Source organism: Amblyomma maculatum, chromosome 3 (genome assembly GCF_055883805.1).
Source record: "Amblyomma maculatum isolate TAMU_Amacu chromosome 3, ASM5588380v1, whole genome shotgun sequence".
In the NCBI taxonomy this organism is placed as follows: Eukaryota; Metazoa; Arthropoda; class Arachnida; order Ixodida; family Ixodidae; genus Amblyomma; species Amblyomma maculatum.
This window is the reverse complement of record NC_139346.1, coordinates 184,486,440-184,508,177: the sequence shown is the minus strand read 5'-3', so window position 1 is coordinate 184,508,177 and position 21,738 is coordinate 184,486,440. Positions and strand designations below refer to the sequence as shown.

The window sequence follows — 21,738 nt, the reverse complement described above, 5'->3', positions numbered from 1 at the left end:
AAATAGGATATCAAAAGACCTGGGGTTTCATTTAGGCTTCTTTCGCCCGCCTCTCGAGCTCGACGGAATGCCCAACCGTGCAATAAGAACCACAATAGTACCAAAAAAATCATGGCCCATAGAAGCCAGTGAAAAATATGTGACACATCATACGTAACCGTTCTGTTACGAGCTGCAGGAAGACACAAACAATCGCCCGCCTCTCGAGCTCGACGGAATGCCCAACCGTGCAATAAGAACCACAATAGTACCAAAAAAATCATGGCCCATAGAAGCCAGTGAAAAATATGTGACACATCATACGTAACCGTTCTGTTACGAGCTGCAGGAAGACACAAACAATTAAGCCAGAATGAATGATCAAGCGACGACAACAGTTCTATACTTGCACAGAAGTCAGGCCTAATATAACGCAATATAACGCAGGTTGTTAGTGAAGATTAGGCTAAATAAAAGAATTGCTGCAAAAATGAAATGGTGTGCATCGGGTATAACTGCGGGTATCAGGAAAAAATCTCAAAAGTACAGCAGACGCAAGACACCAATCTCATAACACGGGCGCCTTGCTCGCAAGCTTGGTGGCGTTGCTGACGGGCCCATCCTGGCCGCCCATCCGCAGGTCTCCCTGAAAGACGACCAGGCCGAGGGTGTTCATAGAGATGAATATCAGCACCACTGCGGCACACTTCAAGGCAACGCCGAAGATCATCTGGTAGGAAAGAATGAAAAGGAAAGCGTGGCGGCTTTTACTTTGCTCGATTCATCGCTGATTGGCTGATGTCGTTAGCTTCAAGAGGCGCTTCTGTAGCAGCCCTCAGTGATTAAAGATTGAGCCACTTTTACCACTTTTTTACTTCGGAATGGCTGACATTTTTGTTACTTCCAATGGTGTTTTTTGTGATAGTGGCGTCAGCACAAGAATACACAAATAGATGAAAGGAGAAGCACTGAGATGGCCCTATCAGCACCTGTCCTGACGGCAAGGATAAGAGGATCACGAAAGAAACAGCACACAACGAAATAGCATGTGTAAAAATAGCGTGCACACAAAAGGTGTGCCATGACAAAATAACACAGATAAGAAACAGAACAGCCACAAAACAGCGCATGCAAAAAACAGCGCATCCATGACTGTTCACAATTGTCTATCGCCAGTGCCTCCTTAATGTCGCGACACGGCTTCTCTTTAGACCATCTCCAATCACCGAGATCTGCACGATTTCCAAAGTGCATGTGTGGTACCTCTGATGAGGGACAAGTTCAGTGGATGGGGCCCCTTTCTGTGATATCACGTTTTCTCGGGATCTTGTATTGATACGAGGGCCAGATTGACCAGTTTAGTGCCTTCCACAAGACATCCCTGCTCGATTTCTTTTTTTTTTTTTTTTGTAGCGGGAGCTACATTGGGCACAGTCTCGCCATTTCGTCGTGCCAGTCCGAAGAGAGATGACAGAAGATGAAGAAGAGCAGGTGCTTGTGTGACACTACATTTGAAGTGACTTTGACGTAATTAAGTGGGGTTGTCCACGGTTTCGTGGTGTTCACTCAAATGTATACAGCGCCCTTCTTTCCCCAAAACCTTACTTAAACGGAGAAGCAGTCCTGTTTTGTGTGATGTCCGTGCACGTTAAAGGACCAGAGGCGGCCAAATTACTCCGTAGCCTTCAACTACGAAACCTCTCCTTGCACTTCTACACCCATCTTCTTTCTCTCAAGTCTGTTAGATACTGCGCCTTTGCTTTCTTATAAACCAATGCGCATTATACAAGAAAACACATGAAAACATGATCTTGACCTGATTAGGTGTAGGTGTCCATTCAAAAGTATAAGGCTCCTTCCTTTCCCCACAACCTAATTTAAATTATATCGCAGCAACAGTCACAGCTTTTGCGCTATCATTAGGTTCAAGCCATATTTAAACCCCCACAATACTTTTCTTCACATTTTGCATAGTGTTGTGTGTGTACGGTAACGCCACGTATGGACTCTTTCCATCCATGTGTCTGGCATCGCATGTTTTCTTGCGCTTGTACCGTTGGCTTATACTGAGCTTTCTTTGCAATACTGTGTCCCCGACGGCCACTATCAGGACGATCAAGTCAACATTCTTTAGCTATTTTATTTACTTGTATCTCACGTCAACAACTACGCACGCAGGAGGCCTCTATTGCCGACCGCGGGACCACACTTGTAAGGGCCTGGTTCACTGTCTTGGAGCGCCCAGATATTAACCGCTCAAGGGTGTGTTGGCACCATGAAACGAGGTCTGGCAAAGGTCTGTTCCTCAGAGACTCGGATACTCAAAGACAGTGAAGCGGGCTTTAGCAACTACAGTCCTGACGTCGACATTAGAGACCTGCTGCCTGTACAAGGCAAATGTAGGCTACAGCAAGAACGCTTATCTTCCTGTAACTACCTTATGACGTGAAATCATTAAAATATATTTTACGGGGTTATGCAGGAGCGTTAAAGGACTGTAGCACGGGGTAACGCGATACCTTAAATGATTATTACGGGATAACAAGCTGTCGAGAGGAGAATCCCGAAAGACATGCCACCAAAGTTCACTGCATACTACTAACGTGATAGGAGTGAATGCATCATACTGCAGAAAACCATCGACTTTGTTAGCGAAACATCTGTGACGACTCTGGAAGGTGCTAGTTTAGCAGCTGCTGAGGCCTGGCTTGGCGGATTGTGAGACGCCACTAAACCACATGACATGGCCGAGATAGCAACAGCAGCCAACTCAGGTTTCTTCCTTGAAATTGTAGTTTTTTTTTTAAGGAAAGTTGGTCGCGTTCTTGGCGCGTACTCACCACCTGGGAAGCTTTTGTGTGCAGATACTGGCGCATCACGAGCTGGGGTAAAGACACCGGCAGCACGAGGTTGATAGAAGCTGCCAGAGTGACCGGCACCACGTAGAAAGAAAGTGGTGTCTCCTTCACCACCGCCTGCGTATAGGAACCGCAGTGCATCTTTTGTTCATTTGGTAGAACTCTTCCCTTACTGCCAGTGCTTTATGAGCAGGACTTATAATGCGTAAGCATTGCATGGCCCTGTAGGCGGGCTTCGCGTGGGCTTGACATTGTCGGCGCTGTAAATGAGGATCTAGTCGTTATATCGCAAAACGAATGGTACCAACGAATAGAGCGTTAAGGAAAGGTGTTCAAGTGACAAAATGGTTTGGTTTGTGGGGTTTAACTTTCCAAAGCGGCTCAGGCTATGAAGGAAAAGATGCCTGCGTATAGGAACCGCAGTGCATCTTTTGTTCATTTGGTAGAACTCTTCCCTTACTGCCAGTGCTTTATGAGTAGAACTTATAATGCGTAAGCATTGCATGGCTCTGTAGGCGGGCTTCGCGTGGGCTTGACATTGTCGGCGCTGTAAATGAGGATCTAGTCTTTATATCGCAAAACGAATGGTACCAACGAATAGAGCGTTAAGGAAAGGTGTTCAAGTGACAAAATGGTTTGGTTTGTGGGGTTTAACTTTCCAAAGCGACCCAGGCTATGAAGGACGCCGTAGTGGAGGACTCCGGGAATTTCGTACGACCACCTGGGGTTCTTTAACGTCCACTGACATTGCACAGCACACGAACGCCCTGCTTTTCGCCCCGAACGAAAAGCGGCCGCCGAGGCGGAGATCGATCCCGCTTCCTTGGGAACAGTAGTCGAGCGCCGTAGCCACTGCGCTACCCCGGAGGGGTAAATGGTTGATATCGGTTAATTAGTTAAAGTACAGAAAATTTAGTCAATCAGATGTCGAAGTAACCGGGAGGGGTAATGTCGACGTTCAAAGAGGGTGATGTGGTACCCGGCTACCGGTGACATAGGCCTAACTTCCGGTGCCTGGAAATTTGAAATGTTTAAAAGTGAGGAGTGGGTAATGCCATCATTTGCTGGCACAAACTGGTGGGAATGGTTAAAAAGTGTGTAAAGAGACGTAGTCAACCAAGTGCAGTCTGAAAAATTCCGAGAGCACTGCAGAATCTTCAATGCAGAAATGCGAAAGCGTGAGCAATGATGCACACGGTACATCATGGGGAACTTTTTGTATGTAATTCAAAACACCTGCGATGCCAAACATCGACGAACATAAAGATTGAGGCGGCAGGTACAGAAGTACCGAAAGTGAAAGAGATTGTAATATTTAGATTGATCCTCCAAGCCAATGGGTGTACCATGTAGAGGTCATAAAGCACCTCGAGCATCACGCGATGCAGACTTTGGATGTTATTGAATACCTTATTAAACCTCACGAAACAAGTACAAGAGTACATGATAAGCAGAATAAGCTACGCGACGCCATACTTGGATATCAAAGCCGTGGAGAGGGACAGGACAGATGCCCGCATACGCAAATGCATAAAGAGAGCACTAGGGCTACCTATAGTGTACCTCAACGGAGCCACTGCTCGCTTTGGGAGTACCTAATACCTGGAGGGAGTTAGCAGAGGCGGTTAAAGTATCTGAGATAGAGAGACTTAGCCTAACGAATACGGGCAGGGTAATTGTTGCGAAAGAAGGAATAAACCTGGAGCAAGGATTGAGAAAGAAAGTGGACATACAGAAGGAGATAAAGAACGCCGTGGTAGTTCCCCCGCTTCCTAAAAATATGCGTCCGGAGTTTAATAAAGAACGAAGGGAGAAGCGAGCTGAGGCTCTGAATCTAAGGTTCGAAAACGTGGATGACAGTGTGTTAGCCTACGTTGATGCGGCCGGAGGCCAAAATCGGGGTGGCAGTGACTTCGATCGTAAACGGCCGAGGAGTGCCAGTCTCCGCTGCGGCTCTACGTGGACGCAATATAGAGGCTGCGGAGGAAATGGCGACCGCTTTAGCTTGCGCAGGAATAAAAGCAAAATTCATCATAAGGGACAGTAAGACTGCCATTCAAAATTTTGGAAAAGGCAGCATCCCGCCAGAGGTGGCAAGTATCCTTAGCCAAAAACCACTGAACCGGAGAATTCAGATAATCTGGACACCTGCGCACGCTGCCGTCCTTGGCAACGAGGCGGCCCATCAGCTAGCTCGAGCACTCTACTTGCGGGCAGCCATGGGACCCCTCTAAGAATGGGTTAACGAGAAGCGGTTGCAAAATTATGGGAAAATAATGAACCATTATCAATTAAAACGTAGGCAGGCACCACCGCCAGACCAAAAACTGAATAACAAAAAAGCTGCTGCATGGAGGCGCTTGCAAACTACTACGTACAAGAATCCGGACTTGGCGTACCATGTGTACCCCGAGACGAGAGAGCATGATAGATGTAGTCATTGAGTCATTGTGGGGCGAGAGGGACCTTCGACAACATATTATGGGATGCCCACACTCTCCCGGGGTGGGACAAAATATAGTTAGTGTATAGAAAGAACTGGGAGACCCTGCTGCAAAGCTCGGACCCTGAGCTCCAGTGGAACATCGTCCACTCGGCGGAGAAGGTTGCCATGGGCCAAGGCCTGTCAGCCAGCCTTTAACGCGGCGGCCCCCGTCTCCCAGATCTGCGTGCCAGAGGCGGGGTGATCGACTTCTTCTGGTAGAAAATAGTGTTTCAATCAAATCCACACCACCCCACCTGCCTAAAATTAGCATTCCCACCGTGAGTATGATAGTAATGATGATAATAGGCATTTCTGGCGAGCGTGTACTGAGCCTCAGACAGGATTGGATTGGACTAGATTAGATTATATTGGACTGGTTGCGAGTGAATTGGGACTAACCAGTCACTAACTAGTACTAATTAGTCATTAGTCATGACTAGAAGTCATGAGTAATGACAATGACTGGTTAGGACGTCATCACATGGCGACGCGTCATCGGCTGTGACGTCATGACAGGATGGGACGTCATGACGTCACATCCGGTCATAACTTCACGACTGGCGATGACGTCACCAGGCGAAGTTAACCTCGCGGGCGTTCGATCCAAGCGTTCGTGCGGCGCCATCCATTTGGAGCTTCCTCGAATGCTGCAGCACACAGCAGACTCAGTGCAGAAGGCATTGAAAAGCAAGAAACTTCGTTTCGCCTCCATCGAATCCCGGCCTCGGCGGCTGCGTTTCGATGGAGGCGAAACGAAGTGGCGTCCGTGTGCTGTGCGATGTCAGCGCACGTTAAAGATCCCCAGGTGGTCGAAATTACTCTGTAGCCCTCCACTACGGCCCCCTTTCTCTCTATCCACTTTCACTCCCACCTTCATCCCTTCCCTTACGGCGCGGTTCAGGTGTCCACAGAGCAAGTGTGACAGATACTGCGCCTTTCCCTTCCTATGAACCAACCAACCAAGGAAAAGCGCAGTGTCTGTCTCAATTATTTGCGGACACCTTAACAGAGTCTTTAGGAAAAGGAGGAAGGTGGGAGTGAAAATAGAGAGAAAGAGGTGCCGTAGTGGAGGGCAATAAGCTATCACTACACACTAGGTCTAAACGTAGCTAAACCGCCAGCAAGTTTTGTCCCTTATTCTGTGCGAGACATCATCATCATCATCATCATCATCATCAGCCTGATTATACCCACTGCAGGGCGAAGTCCTCTCCCATATTTCTCCACTTAACCCGGTTCCCGGTTAAGTGGAATTTCCCCTGTATTCTGTGCGAGACCTAAGCAAACAAAAAAGCAGTTGGAAGCAAACCCCCCAATCAATGCAAATATTGTAAGGAGGATATCGGGCAAAAAACAAAAAAACAAAAATAGGCTGTGCTCTCACCACTCGTACGACGGTGGGTGCCATAAGCTGGGCGAGCGAATCGCCGACCACCACCTCGGATAGGACAGCGGCCACGCTGACCAGGATGAACTGGCTGGACTTGGCGGACCGGCGCTCCCAAAAGTGGTCGTCCAGCATCGCCAGACCCAGCTCCACCAGCCTGTACTCCTTTCGAAACCGCCATATCGCAGATAGTAAGTATCCGGTCCGCTGGCATTACATGGTCAGGAAACATGCTCGCATGACTACAACTCTATAAAACTATGGCAGTTCACTAGAAATCGCTCTGCGAGATTACCAGTAATAGGAAAATAAGTTAGATTCATGAACTCGTAAACATAGACAAATAAAAATCAATGTTACGTAGGTCAACACATCACTTCAAAGACTGTCTTTAGGCGACTGCCGAGTTTCCTGTGTAATTTCAAGTATTTTGCTGTAAAAGTTCACGTAAGTACCTATATCCACCAGTTTGTAATCCTAATACATTGCCGGGGAAATTTAGATCACGATCTACAAAAACCGACGTGTAAATGTTTCCTTTTCCTGCCATGGTAATTTCTAATTAATGTTAAACATTGAATCCGGTAGGGGGAACTCAAAAGAATGGCAGAGAATGCAATGACTGGTAACTTACAGGTCCTGATGAAGCAACATATTGTTGCTGACCTATCGAAGCATCTTGTGGTTGCGTGTGATTCTGGGTGTATTTATAACATGAAATTTAGTCCCACATTTGCACATATGGCATGAGCACAATACGTTATGGTAAATTAGATTGTTAGGCGGCTATGACCTTGACAGCCAAGCTATTTCTTACGCCCATTGTGTAAACCTAAAGATCTTTATTTCCCCTGTATTTAACAAAATCTTCATAATAACTTCTTAAAGTATTTTTTATTTCTCTCAGAGGAGGAGGGGGAGGGGCTAGTGTCATAGATCTAAAAAAAAAAGACGTGCGATAAAGTTTTGCAGCCGCCGTTTAGGACTGCAGCCCGTCGGTCAGTCTCACCACTGTACGTTCTAACCACGTCAACCGCGACCACTCACCGCGTGCAAAGGTGCACGCATCACCTCCAACGCCATCAGAGTAAAAATGTACTATATGGTGACTAGGGATCGGCCGAATATCTGGCACTCCTACAAGCAACCGTTTACTGCAGAAGCTGGTTAGTCTTGTGTAATCATCGGCTGATTCAAAGACACTACCTCAACAGTCCTGGTGAGGACCATGACGGATCCCAGCATCAGAATGACGCTCCACGGCATGCGCGAGCACAGAGTACGCCAGGATAGCGCTCGATATGACCAGCAATGGCGCAACGAAGAACCGGGAAGGATGCCCAACATCAGCAGCGTTATGCCGAGCAGAGGGCCTTCCAGGTGCCTGCAAGTGAATGTGAAACCTCAAGCCCTGGTCCCTGAAAATTTTACAGGGCACATCTTTCCCCCAGCACAATGTGCCCTGCATAGATGGGCATGGCAGCTAGTATGTGGCTCCTCCACGCTTCACAGCGTCCAATGTTACCGTATGGCGGCGCTCGTAGATACTACGTCAAAGTGTGTGCTTTATAACATTTTATGGTCACTATTCTACGCTAGAAGCCAGCAGATGGCGGTACGCGACCCGCAAAACTAGAGTTTCTCTACAGGCTTTGCCAGAGTTCCGCGTTCCTTTTTTTCGCCGCCAAGCAACCATGTAGCCCCGCGAAACCAACACAACGGGCATCCCGGTTGCATTACATCATCCGTCGTGCGTACGGCGTGTCGCGTTGTGTGCGAGTTGTAGCAACGGTAACTTATTTCGACCAGGACAGCCAAAGTAATTCCTTCTCGACGGCTTTTAAGTCTGGCTGATCGGCTCCTGCAATAAAGACGAGTTGCTTCGCTGCACAACTTGGTTGCTTATGTGGCACTTATGCGCAACTCTGGCAAAGCCTATATAGTAACTCTACGCAAAGCCAGGCGCAAGTGCTCCCGCCATCGGACCAGCCTGTATAGTGTGTAATGCGCCGACCGGAAAACGCCACTTTCATGAAAGATAGCTCCACGCCAGTTCGTAGATGTATGGACAGCCAAAAGTGGTAATGTGTACTCACATATTTGTTAAGGCGTGTTTTCTGTTTGTATGCTCATGATGGATATATCAGTGAGCGTATAGAGCAATGATACCATCCGATCGATAGGGGAATTGGAAGAGCTATGAAAGGAAAGGTGCAGAGACTATCCTGAGATGGACTTTGTCATCCCGGCTATAAAGGAAGGGATGGATAAGAGGATAGCAGGAATTAGATAGAAAGAGATCGAAGGATCTACAATTAGAGACTTTCGCGCGGTACGTGCCGTAAATACCCCTTCCTTAATACACCCCTCCTTGCGATGGTATACACGACCGAGCTGCAGTGGCGTTGAATCTCATGTACGCGTGCTGCTATGCCTTCCCTGTCACGATTCACCCTCAATAACGAGCCCTTACTAGAAACTATAATGCTTAAACTGACCGTCATCTGTAAAATCTGCTCTGCAGCCAACACTCGACCTCCTGTACAACGCCACTTGCTTCGTCTACGTTAGCATGCTGATGTCAACATACCAATAACTACTACACACCTTTCAGGATGCCGGACACTGTAAGCGCAGGTGACGACTGGGAGCCCAAGCAGCCAGTAGAAGAGCAGGGCCTCCATCAGGCTGTAATTGCATTAGATGGCATGTCGCTAACTTTCACCGTTGACGGACGCGAGCAACGAGCAGACTCACTTGTGCGTCTTTATTTGTCGATGGCAGGCTCGGGCACTCCTGGACATGTCCTCGTGAGCTTGCTCGTCCATATTCTCATCGCTTGTGACGAACAAAAGGCGGTGATGTTTCAAGGGAGTTGAGGGAAATCAGCAAATGTTCGCTTTCGCTTTTTCCTTCTCAACTATTAATGAAAGCAATCTAGCTAAAGCAAGTTCACTCAGACGCAGATATTTAGAACTCAAAAAGACGTGCCCGAAAGCATTTGGCTAAAATCGGCAGGGCTGAGTTGTTTAGGGCTGAAGTCATGGGCCAAACCGCAGATCCCCCACTCTTTTGCGCTGTCCAGTGCTGCCAAAATTCATACGTTACTCTGCTATTATGATCAGTAGCCATGTACCTGTATTTCTGCACGTAACTTTCTCGGTGTTGCTATAGCAGAGCGTCAGAACCCCCGTTCTAAACGAATGGGTGAATGGTGCAGCGCCAGAGGAGCGAATGCAATATATATGTCAAAAGCCGGTTTTAATATTTACGCCGAATATCGCAATTTACTGCAAGGTACAGCAGTCACTTATTTTGATGAAGTCAGCGAGCTCTCCGCGCGCTGCGCGATATCTCTGATCGACAAGAACCCTCTCGAGTGTACTCTTTCATACACTTCAAACTGACATGAACCCTGACTTGCCTTTTGACCAGAAACGCCGCCTTCAAGCGATTCTTGACACCTTGACTGCTTTGCCGTCATTCCAAGGATATAAACACACGTCAGTTGCAAAGCAACGCAGTTGATCACACCCAATGCCCAATCCACCAACGCTCCTACTGAGTGTCGGCAAAGGAACGTGAGACTATTCGGGCGCATGTTGATGAGGTGCTCCGAAACGGCGTAACACAGTTTGCTGGTCGCCAAAAAAAAAAAAAAAGAAGGACGTAGGTGGTGACTGGGACTGGTAGGTCAACGCCGCTTGCGGCGGAGGCTAGCCAGCCACCGAAATTTTATCTGCTCTAGGCAGTCATTGCACCCGCCACCCTTAGGTGGTGGACGACGGTCGTTGCGGCGCGCGTCTTTTTCTCCCTCTTCCTTTTCTCTAATTTTTCTCTTCTGTCCGCACGAGGCAGCGGAGGTGGCTCACCTACAGAGCCAGTAGCAGGCCCATGCATTTTCGTTTCCTTGTTCCTACAGCCACAACAACAACAAATATGACGGAACACTCAGATTCTGCGTCGACTACAGACGGCATAACAAAATAACAAAAAAGACGTCTACCCACTGCCTCCAATCGACAACGCGTTCGAACGACTCCACCATGCCAGATACTTTTCATCGCTTGATATTCGCATGGGTATTGGCTGATCGAAGTTCGACGTCACTATTGCGTAAAATTCCGACAGGAAACAAAGTGACACTGACTGTCTGTCCTGTGATCCTATTTCGTGCTCTTCGCTTGACACATATATGGCTGCGTCTTTTACGGCACTCTCACAACGTCTGGCCTCGCTAAATAGCAGTGGGACGACACCGAACTGTAGTCCATCATCAGTTACCTCGAGCGAAGCGCTTAGTCGCCACCTCGCCTCTTTACGCGTCTCCTGTCGTCGTTCTGCTTGCAAGACGATGTCCTGTACAAGGACAGTTACGGTTTCACTCTGTACTTGCTAGTGGTCGCACCTCCGCTCCGCTCCGGGAGGAGCAATGTCGCAATGTTAAATATTGTCGCCGTCATAAGGTCGAGCTTGGGAGACTGGCGCGCGCTCGTCTTCTCGCTCTGGGAGCTCAATCGCGAGTCGGTTGGCCTAGCCGTGTCTTCTTTCGCCAGCGCTTTTGTGTGAGTACCAGAAAACCTACTTGCTTAGCTCTACCGGTTTCTGTGACAATATTGTTACGAGTGTAACCGAAGATGTCGCAAGACGAAGAACATGTTTTGGACTCTATATGGAGAAGAGCGACGATGCTTGAAAGGTGCGAGCTTCGTCAGGGCCTCAAAAGAAAGATGCGTTCTTCTTGAAGAGATCGGTGAGCTGGCGGGCAACGTCGGCGAAGTTCCTGATCAGGCTTCAACCGAGTGGCCAAGGAACTTATCTGGCGTTGGCCGAAGCTGCATTTTGTAAATTAAGCTGGAGACCAGCATAGTGGAAAACGGAAAGGATCGTAGAAAGACGGGCGAGGCGGGTTTCAAATGTCGGGGAGAATGCCACAACGTCATCTAGGTAACATAAGCACATTATCAATTTTAATCTACACAGGAGAGAGTCCATCATACGCTCCAAGGTCGTGGGAGTGTAGCAGAGACCAAAAGGCATAACTTTGAATTGGTATAGGCCGTCAGGGGTAATAAGGCGGTTTTATCGCGATCACGTTCGCTACAGCTATTTGCTAGTGTCCCGAACGTAGATCAATTAATGAGAAATAGGTCGGTCCATGCAGCAGCCCAGCGCGTCGTCTATTCGGGGCAAACCCAGTCGAATAAAGCTACAGAACTATGTAAAAAAATACGACAAAATATTCTGTAGTTCTGTAGTACTTTTCTGTAGTTATGTAGATTTTCTGTAGTATATTTCTGTTGTCTGTAGTTCTGTAGCACTTTTCTGTTATAACTACAGAAATTTCTTATGTTACTACAAAACGTTCCGTTGTCACAACAGGTTTCCCGTCAAGAACCGCACATAAATTTTGTTATAACAACAGAAAATTGGAGGGGGCCGGGAGCGGGGGTGCGCACTGATTAAGTTGGAGCTCAGGTGTGACAGCAGGAAGTGTTAATTCGGAGAGGGGAAATAGATCCGCGAGTGCGATGCCTTGGGCCGAGAGGCTGAAGTTCAGAATAGGATGGTAGGTGTAGTTGGTGGTGACGGTGACGAAGGTGTGAGGAAGGATAACATTGCGCTGAAGAACAACGTCAGTGATAGTGCAAGTAACGTAGGCGCCTTGAGGAGCAGAGTCAAACTGAGACATGGGAACATAGATCGGCAGCTCGGGTGGCAGGCGAACAAAGTCAGTAGAGCTTCTGAGCGGCGCTGTCGGATTAGAGCGGGAGGGCCAAGCGGAGAGGGCCAGTGGAGCAATCGATAAGGGCAGCATGAGTGGTCAAGAAATCTATGGCCGCTCCGTGGTTTAGAAAGCATGAAGGCTGCGCTTCTCCCCAGGGCGGAAGGGGGGGGGGGGGGGTAGTGTTAAGAGTGTAGCCGTATGTCACAAGAACAAGCTGTTTTGGACGCTGGGTAAAAGAACGGCGACGCTGAGACTGAAGCTGTGTTTGTGCAATGGTGTCTCTGGGATGCTTCCGACATTTAAGGAGGACTCTTTGCTGTAACAATATTATTTATTGTATACTTACAGTAGACACCTGGCGCACCCTAACAATGCTATTCTGATTGTTTAAGTGCAATACATTTATTAGACTTGTGTCAGTAGGTCCTATTAAAAAATGTTGTCCAGATACACCCTAGTGTGTCTGAAAGCAGGCGCTTACCATTTGACGAGGCGGGTAAAGTAGATGCAGGTCCAGCTGGTAGCGCAACAGATCAATGCAACAGGTAGCGACACGGCAAGCCAGCTCCCCCAGGTGACAGGACAGTCGTCGCCGTGGCTATCGACGTAAGAAAGGCACGAACTATAGCTTTGCATTCACTGGGGCTTCCGAATGCGCCTTACCATGAAGGGCGATAGTAAAGTGTATCGGCTCCTCAGTGGCGTAATGCATCACCTTTCCTGACACTGTATGGTTTGAGACAGACGCTAATTGAATGGGGTGGATTTGCTGCAGGCTAAAATGAATTGAAGAAACAAACTTACAATAAAAGCCCAAGTGAATACATCGAACAAAAACGCGGAATGCGGTGGTGCTTGCAACCAAATTCGACTAGTGCTTAATGCGAAACAAATTAAAGTTAATTCCTCGGACCGGGCAACATAGCTGACTCTTTCCAACTTCCTGAAGAGGACGCCAAGACCCAGGAACTCCGAGCCGATGTTTCAGTGGATGGGTATCCGCAGCCTAATCTGTAGGATAATAAAGTTATTTCCACCATAAAATCCTCATACCTACCAGCAGGATTGACCTCCTCGATACCGAAAACACATGGAGTTCACTGGGGTGCGTTAGACCACTACGTGATCCCGCAGAGCCCACGTGTTTTAAACTGACAGTCGCTCGTGCTGTGCTTCGAATATTGTGTGTAATCTATCCATGTGAAATTCCGTCTACAATGAAGAGCACACATGCTCCTTACGCTTGAGCCCAAGTTGGAAACGCATAAGCTGGAGTATTGGCCAAAATGCATGACAGCGCCGGGTTACGAACATGTAGAATGTCAAAGACCGGCGGGAGGCTTGAACCAAAATTAAATTATTCTTCCTGTCAATAAACTCCATTCAAAGACCAAATATTACGACATTGTCAAGGGTTAATGACAATTAATCGACCTTCATACGATTCAATAAGCGCCGCTAAATGGCGTTCATTAAAGAGGGTGGGGGCGACCGCAATCTTTTTCACCTGTGCAACCAATGTAAACTGTAGAGAGTGCAAGACGCCTCGTGCGTATGCGCAGATTATGTTTATCTCCTACCGTTTCTTTACTAACCTTCTTGCCCCTAGGCAGTGCTCAGGGTGTTATAAATGGTTTATATTCGTGACGATGAGTTCAAGCAACCCACCAGGGCAGGCATCTTACCAATCAAGGGTGACGAGCAGGGCCTTACGCGCCGACAGTGTGTTCAGGTTGACCAGGTTCCCAAAGATGGCGGTGTAGGCAACTCCAATGATGAATGCAGGACGCGCCGCCACAGTGAGCCTGCGGAAATTGCACATCTCTCGATTAGGTTACGTTAGAGCAAATAAAATAATAGGAACAGCTACTCACGCTCGCACACGCAAGGATGATGTCTGTGGTTCTTGCGCGGTTAAATCTGAAATGAAAATTTTGGAGTGGTGAAAAGAGGGCGATATGAAAGTATTGCATTCACAAAGTCGGACTCTTATGTAAAAATAAGCAGAATAGCCCAAACGCGAAACTAATAGTGGAGGCTCTTAAGAAAAAAGAGAGAATGCATATCGAAGAAAGTTCTTATGCGTCAGATTCAGGTAGGTGTAAGTACAAAGCTTTGAGAGAAGCCTCCTCCCTGGGGAAAATGAATATTGCTTACAGAGACTTGAAGCCCTTTCCAGAGGTGTCCTGGAATCGTTCAGAGGATTCAGTGTTGGGACGACACTCTGTGGCTGCGTCACATTCACCAGCGGTGCATGTGACTTCGAGTTCCAATTAGGCACGCTCCCGCTGCGGCTGCCCAGGCCAAGTTGAACAGAAGGATTTCGGTTCTTGAGAACCCCACGGATCTCCTGCCTTGCTTCAGGTTCCTGACCTTGCACTGGTTCTGATCCTGAATCTGCCCTTGGCCCAGGTTTGAGCACAGCTTTGGGAACCAGAGGTGGCTTCTTACAGGGCAACGTATTTGGGTGCGACGGTGACGTGCGTCCACATTCACGCACCGTGCCCGAACTGGAACGGCGACTAGACTGCTCAACGTGCGGCATTTCATTGGCCGTCTGACTGCGCATGCTTGACTGAAAGATAAACGAAGCATTTGTTGAGATTCCACAATGAATAAGACGAAACAATTCATACAGCCGCAAAATGACGGTCGGAAACAATTAACTCCCATCGCTTTCCTTTTCTGCATACGATCCCGCAAAAATAACATCTTAGCAACCACGTAGAAATAGCTCGTGATGGCAAACATAGCACATGTCAATGCTAGCCAGCAGACAAAGAGAGTGAATGATCGACAATCTTCTTACGACTACCTTGATGAAAGAACCGTTGTACAGTCCAAGGCAGTTAGCTCACACCATCCTAATAACTCGTCTAGTAGCTTTACCTTTTTAACGGCGTCATCCAGTACTCCAAGTATCTGCTGTGCAACGGTAACATGTGCCAGCGAATTGCGCGGCTGGCCAAGACGCCGTTTGGTGACGGTCTTCAGTTTGGCCAACCTTGGAGAAGTCGATCCACTTCGCCACCCATTGTTAGTGTTTTTTTCAGATGGCGATGAGCTGCACGCGCTTTTTCCAGGGCTAGAAGGTGGCGAAGTCAGTGGCGTCCAGAACTCGGCTGGTGGCGAAGTACCCATCCCACCGTTCTCAATGACTTCCGGATACGTCCTCGACCTACACGGTGGTGATGGACCCTTGGCTGCAGATGCTACTGCCAACGACGCCGGTGGCGTAGTCATGGGCGTGTCACCTAGTGCTTCCTGTCCTTCGACATCCTCCCGCAATCCTTCGGCGAGAGAAGCACCCATCGGGAATGTACTTCTTCGCCTTTCGATCCCCGGAATGGCGCTCAACGGCTGAACACTCGGAGTGGAAGGCGGTGGGCTCGAGGGCGCCGGTGTTGCAACTGCTGTGCTGCGCTTGAGAATAGAGGATGGCTGACTGGGCTCGGCGCTGAAAGAGCGGATGCGACGAACGGGCAAGTAGTATGGCCGGTCATCGTCAAGCTTAGATCTCTCAACCATGCCGAAAGAAGTCTTGCGGGGCTTCTTAACCTGCGGCGTCGAATCACCAATGAACTTACATCGTCAGGTCAAGAATAAAAAGCTGGAGTTTCACCATGTATATCAGTAGCAACCTTTAATATTTCCTGCAATGAGGCATGCCAAAGTACTCGTGTCTACAAAGTTTTCAAGGTATATGTACGAAAAAATGTACCTATCAACATTTTCAGATCACTATAAATCCACACCTATAAATCTCTTTTTATTGCAATCTCGGAAATTATGTATGGCTTTGTGCCACCGGTGAACTAACACATGCATTCTTTCTTTAAGCCAGCATTTAAAACATCAGCAAAGCTCCTCGAATTGTGAAAAGGCCAGCATCAGCGTGCCCGTAAGTCGCAAATCTTACAAAGGGATCGTGATGCACTTATTAAGTGACGTTTAGTGACGTAAAGAAAAATGGAAAAATTGGGTGGCCAAGCGGGGTGTCAAACCGCTGATCATTTGGTCGCGATGCATGCAATCTACCTCTAAACGCCATGGCGCATGGAAAGTTTGTTCAACCGGATTAAAAGCAGTCTGTTTAGGCAAGAAGCTTGCCGATACCTCCAAAAGGACGCGCTAAAGCAATGTTTTATATTTGTTGAGCGTTTGGCGCCATACTTTTAAGATGAGCGTGTGCGCCAAATTTGTTTCCTACTTGTGTTCCTTGTCCTCACAGCGCCAACCATGCGCTTGTCGTTCTCAAATCTTGAATCAGTGAAATGCAAAGATAAAAATCTGACTGTGCAAAGCCCAAACACCTCAATATCACGAATAATTTTATTGTGATTCCGAATTACCGTACAATACTGACTGTATCATCCGGCCCAGGCATCTTTGATTTTCCGAGAAGCGCTGAGCCAGGAAACACCCTGTAATTCTTGACAGCCGAGCTGCCTCCGGACACCTCGCTGGCCACGGTGGTTTCGCTGCCAAGAGAGATGCTCCGGGGCCTCCTTCCGAGAGTAGTGTAGCTGTTCCTGTGGCCGCTGCAACGAGGACGCCTGCCCCAGAATAAGTTATAGCTCTGCGTCGAGCTGACAGACTGCAGCCGCGGGTCGGCTCCAAGGATCTCGTCATGGACGGTGCTCACAAAGCGGTCGATGAAGACAGCGCAGAATACCATGATGAAAGTGCTGGGCAGTATCAGGCTGAGCGCTAACACCAGGCTCTGCATGCACAGGAACAGCGGCTGCATCCGCAAGGCGTAGCGCTCCAGTGCGAACAAGCAGAGTCGGAAGAACAGTGTCGTTTCGTCGCCCACAATGGCAATGGCGAACAGCAGGGAAGGAATCAACACTTGGTCCTGCGTAAACAACCAATGCACAAAAAAATTGTGATATGGTATGGCATGGAGTAGTATGGAGCGAGGGGGAGGTCCCATGCCTATCTTGCACCCTGTTCAATTTTCGCTGTTTAAGCCTTCCTTTCTAACATAGATGCTTATAATTAGGGCAAATCTGGCCGTTAAGTCAGATTTATGGATGAAGTGAAGCAAGAAAAACTTGAAGGAGAGTAAGAATTAAGGCTCAGTAGCGACAAATATTTTGTCGCCCTGTAAAACAATTTTTTTTTTCTTGTACCCACGTCAAAAGCAGTACTAAACCTAGGAAACACAAAAGATCAAACGTCATACTGAAACGGAAAAAAAAAAAATGTCATAACCGAGAGCTGGATGACACGCACGGAATAACGAGCACACTAAGTTTATACAGTTGTGGCGTGGTGTTTTGCATCTTGTGGCGGCTCATATGGAAACCGCAGCGAGCAGCCACGCGTTCTAACATGATCAAGTCGAACGCCGATCACGTGCATCAATATCATTACAAACAAATACCCGTTAAAAGGGTGCATTTGGGCTTTTTCGCGTCAGCTTTCGTTATTCGGTCACAGACGGGCTATTGCACAGCCAGTCAACTTCTGTGAGAACTCCTTTTTTCCTCGAAAAAACCGTAGCCAATACGAAGTTTTGACTAATTCTCATCTAACGAGGCAAGCACCCCACCACAAGACTGCTTGAAAGAATAGATACCGCCGTATGTCGACAGGTGCTCTTTGCAGCACTCTGCCCAGAGAGAGATGCGCTGTCCGCTTTCTCGTCTGCGGAGTGAGGTCGTGACCCCAATGGCTATACAAGGCATTTCTGCTTGTTCATGGCGACTGAAATTATAAATACTGTATCAAAGCTAGAGCTGCCGAGCAGCATTTCAGTCCCCAGCCTTTTAATCTGCACCATCGCATGCAATCCGTTTACTACCAATAAGCCCTGCTTGAGGTCAGCTCTCATTTACCCGCCAAAGACGATCAAGCTGCCTAATACGCCGCCATATGCACGTGCTATTTGTCACAATGTTCTTCAAGCGCCTTCATCATGACCACTGACTTCATGAGAAGCATGAACTTTTGCTGTGATTAGTTTTAGGGCATAAAGGAAAAGACATTCTGGTCAACAAGACCTTTGTTGGAGCTGTCCTTTAAGCTCTGATCATGGGGTGATCGCGTGCGGTGTTTAGATCACTTTGCTGATCAGTATGTTAAGTGCTCACACGCTTCCAAATAGCTCATCGCTCTTACTTAGAGGAGATATTGCAATTAGAGCCTCTGGCACGGAGACAATGCAATGCCTACACATGTCAAGCGGTGGTGCATCTGATTACATGCAGCTTGGGCAAATCAAAGAAAGCGCATACTAACGCCCATGTATTCCGCAGCCAGCTCATCCGCGCCGTACACGTCACTCAGAGGCAGGATAACGATGGGCAGCATGGCGGCCACCGTTGCCGGTAGCAAACGGCCCGCTAGACCAGCCACTGTCAGCAGGACGCAGTAGACGCAAGCTCCCGCCTGTGGAGGTAAAAATGCCTGCAAAGTTGTGCCGCTGATATATCATAGACATGCATTCACGTACATTAGACTCATACGTTACCAGAGGCCATAAAGATAAATGACATGTATGCTATAGACATATATTAGTACCACTAGACCTCACGTGGGCTCTCCATGGTGAGGTAACCTTAGGTAAGACTGCCGCTGAGTAACTGTGCTAAGCACGGAGTTGGACTCTCCTACAAAGTAGTGAATGCTCATAGTGATTATGCGTGATAATTACGAGAAATTTAATTCGCATTGTCGCCCTTCGCGGATTTTGATATCATCGCCTCGCATGCCAAGGAGCTTCTCACCAACATAGTGTCGAGTTCTCGATCGGCTTACGTAAGATGTGTCGAAAGACACCGAGTTAAAGGGCTTTGTCATATGTGATCGTAGTAATATGCACTCAGTTACTTCTAATGATGACATTTCTTTGCAGCGATGCCTACAGCTTGCAAACCTTTTACGAAGCCCCGCCGGGGTGGTGCAGTGGTTACTGCGCTCGACTACTGTTCCCAAGGATGCGGGATCGAATCCCGGCCTCGGCGGCCGCTTTTCGATGGAGGCGAAAAGCAAGGCGCCCGTGTGCTGTGCGATGTCTGTGCACGTTAAAGAACCCCAGGTGGTCGAAATTTTCGGAGTCCTCCACTACGGCGTCTCTCATAGCCTGAGTTGCTTTGGAGTTGGAGTTGAAGTTTATACGAGAAGGTTTGGTTTGTGGGGACGGTAAACCCCAAACCAAACCAAACCTTTTGCGAAGGTTCCTGCTGAGCTTTTGCAGTGCTCTTGATAGATTGATCTAGCTGATAATAACGGTTGCTGTTTTATCACGGTACTGATAGATTGCGCAGTATATGTGCCCAGACCAACCTTGTCACCGATGAGCAGAGGCAGCAGGTAGACGGGCATGAGGTACTCGAGGCACTCATGGAAGCTGCGCTCTTTTTGATGCAGTTCGGTGTCTTGCGTCACAAAGTTCTTCTTGCTCATGTCGCCTGCAAGAGCGCCGCGTATACAAGAGAGCAACGAAAATCGTCGCTTAAGTAAGATATAAGAAAAAAATTCCGAAACACACCTTTAACTTGCACACAATGTAAAACCAAAGCGGCTCGCCACCCAATTCAAACCCCGCCAGACGATAATTTTTTTGCCTAAACGTTGCGTTAGGTTTCGTCTAACCACTGTCTTATTTACTCATTTTCTTCACGCTGGTCTAAACCCTTATGTTATCTTTCTTTTCGTGCTAATTAAATGAAGTTTACTCACTCAACCAGATTGACAATGCACACCTACACAAAACAGCAAACTGCGAGCGCGCGTGTGGCAGCGACCAACTCGCATTATACGTCGCATACCACGTCGCTTGAGCACAGGAGCTTTCAAGACCTTGTTACAGCCAACATGCTGACCAACCGATCGTGGCTTCGTTCCGTAACTCATGGCGTAACTTAACCTGTTGCCAGACTATGCTAGCAGTGTTTCCACCAAATTTGACGGCCAAACAGTCCCACAAGTTTGACGGGCACAGTGTGGCTGTTTCCACTCCGTCCACCGCTCCCTCACTCACTTCCTCGTAACTTTCCTCATCACAATCCCACGCTTACAATACCGCGCTTGCCGCTGCAAAATAATCGCCGCGCTCGCTATGACCGTTGGCGGCTGCGAAATTCGACTACGCGTGCTGTGAAGCCTAACGTAACCTAACCTAACCTAACGTTACCTAACCTAACCTAACGTAGCCTAACGTAACCTAACGTAACCTAACGTAACCTAACCTAACCTAACGTAACCTAACCTTGGGAGTGTTTGGCCGTCAAATTTGGTGGAAACACTGGTAGCATAGTCTGGCAACAGGTTAAGTTACGCCAACCGGAACGAAGCCCCGATCGTTGCCTATGCAGTGCGTCACTGTGTGCATGGTGCTAAACGAACAGGCCAAACGCGCAGGCTGTCGCTGAGCTCCTGGTTTCCAGAATTGCGGCCGCTGTAACATCGTATCTATAGATACTTTAAATGGGCGAACACATCGCCTACCTGCGGTGGACCGGTCGCTGCTCAGCGGCATCGTGGGGCGATGCCTGAGGTCGTATGGCTGTCCTGTGCCGCCACTGGCCACCAAGACGCACTCCGTGTTCAAGATCTGAGGTCGAGAACAAAAACAGGCCTCCAAGAGAGGGCTATTCATGCGCAGCTGGGCTCTTGCGAAAACCAGTAGGCACGGCTCGTGGCTTCGTCTTCTTCTTCCTCTTTGCTTGCGCGCGTGCCTACCTTCGTGTGGCTTGCGCCGTGATGTCATATGTGAACTTGAGGATCAAAACAACAAATGATTGCTGGTCGTACAAGGGGATCGGTTCAATATACCATGCATTAGCTGTTGCGTGGTTTTCTGAGAAAATGCGAAAATAAGAGAATTTTTGTGATGAGAAAGATAGTAATTAACATTAGTCGTTTCCTTACACTTGTTTGCTTGTATGTACTGTAATACTCCGTGATTGTGAGCGACCCGTTAGTGGTGAGTGGACATTTAGAGCGCAGCTCTTCGGCACGTGTTCCTGCGTAGAGTGGCGTCACCTATAGCCGTCGCCGTTGGCGTAATCAGTGGGCAGCTATAGGTTGGCGCAGGGGGTTATCTCTTCACAGTTGACTCTGGCCAACATGGGGCTCAAGATTCTGCTCGGCCTTCCGCAACTCGTCATGGTCCTCCGCAACACAGTCGTATCTTCAACGCTATCGCTTCCTAAGCTTGAAAGTGAAGCTGAATTATAACCGCGATAGAGTAATGCGGTTGCCTACTCTATTGAAAGTGGTAAATTCCAACTAGAAACACAAGATTGTGTTCCGTCTCAGGAGCCCAGCTCACGTTCGTTCACCCAGCTCA

General features: G+C 48.2%; 1 protein-coding gene across 1 annotated transcript; it reads right to left on the bottom strand.

The window, feature by feature from the left end:
- Positions 1-547: 547 nt before the first annotated feature.
- Positions 548-20,925, bottom strand: LOC146197146 (uncharacterized). The gene is made up of 15 exons (XM_084597130.1): positions 20,895-20,925; positions 19,731-19,855; positions 18,684-18,833; positions 16,804-17,295; positions 15,327-15,995; positions 14,595-15,012; positions 14,312-14,357; positions 14,123-14,242; positions 12,919-13,035; positions 9,467-9,547; positions 9,317-9,397; positions 7,916-8,093; positions 6,707-6,874; positions 2,820-2,954; positions 548-709 (listed from the first exon to the last, which is right to left on the bottom strand). Exons 1-15 carry the CDS (start codon positions 20,923-20,925, stop codon positions 548-550), a joined length of 2,973 nt encoding a protein of 990 aa, XP_084453256.1.
- Positions 20,926-21,738: the final 813 nt, after the last annotated feature.

Coding starts and splice junctions, on each gene's coding strand:
- LOC146197146 (XM_084597130.1), bottom strand. CDS start 20,925: ATGCCGCTGAGCAGCGACCGGTCCACCGCAG. Junction 17,296..18,683: donor TGGCTGCGGAATACATGGGC/GTTAGTATGCGC, acceptor TTGTTTACGCAG/GACCAAGTGTTGATTCCTTC. Junction 6,875..7,915: donor TCCTCACCAGGACTGTTGAG/GTAGTGTCTTTG, acceptor CGGTTTCGAAAG/GAGTACAGGCTGGTGGAGCT.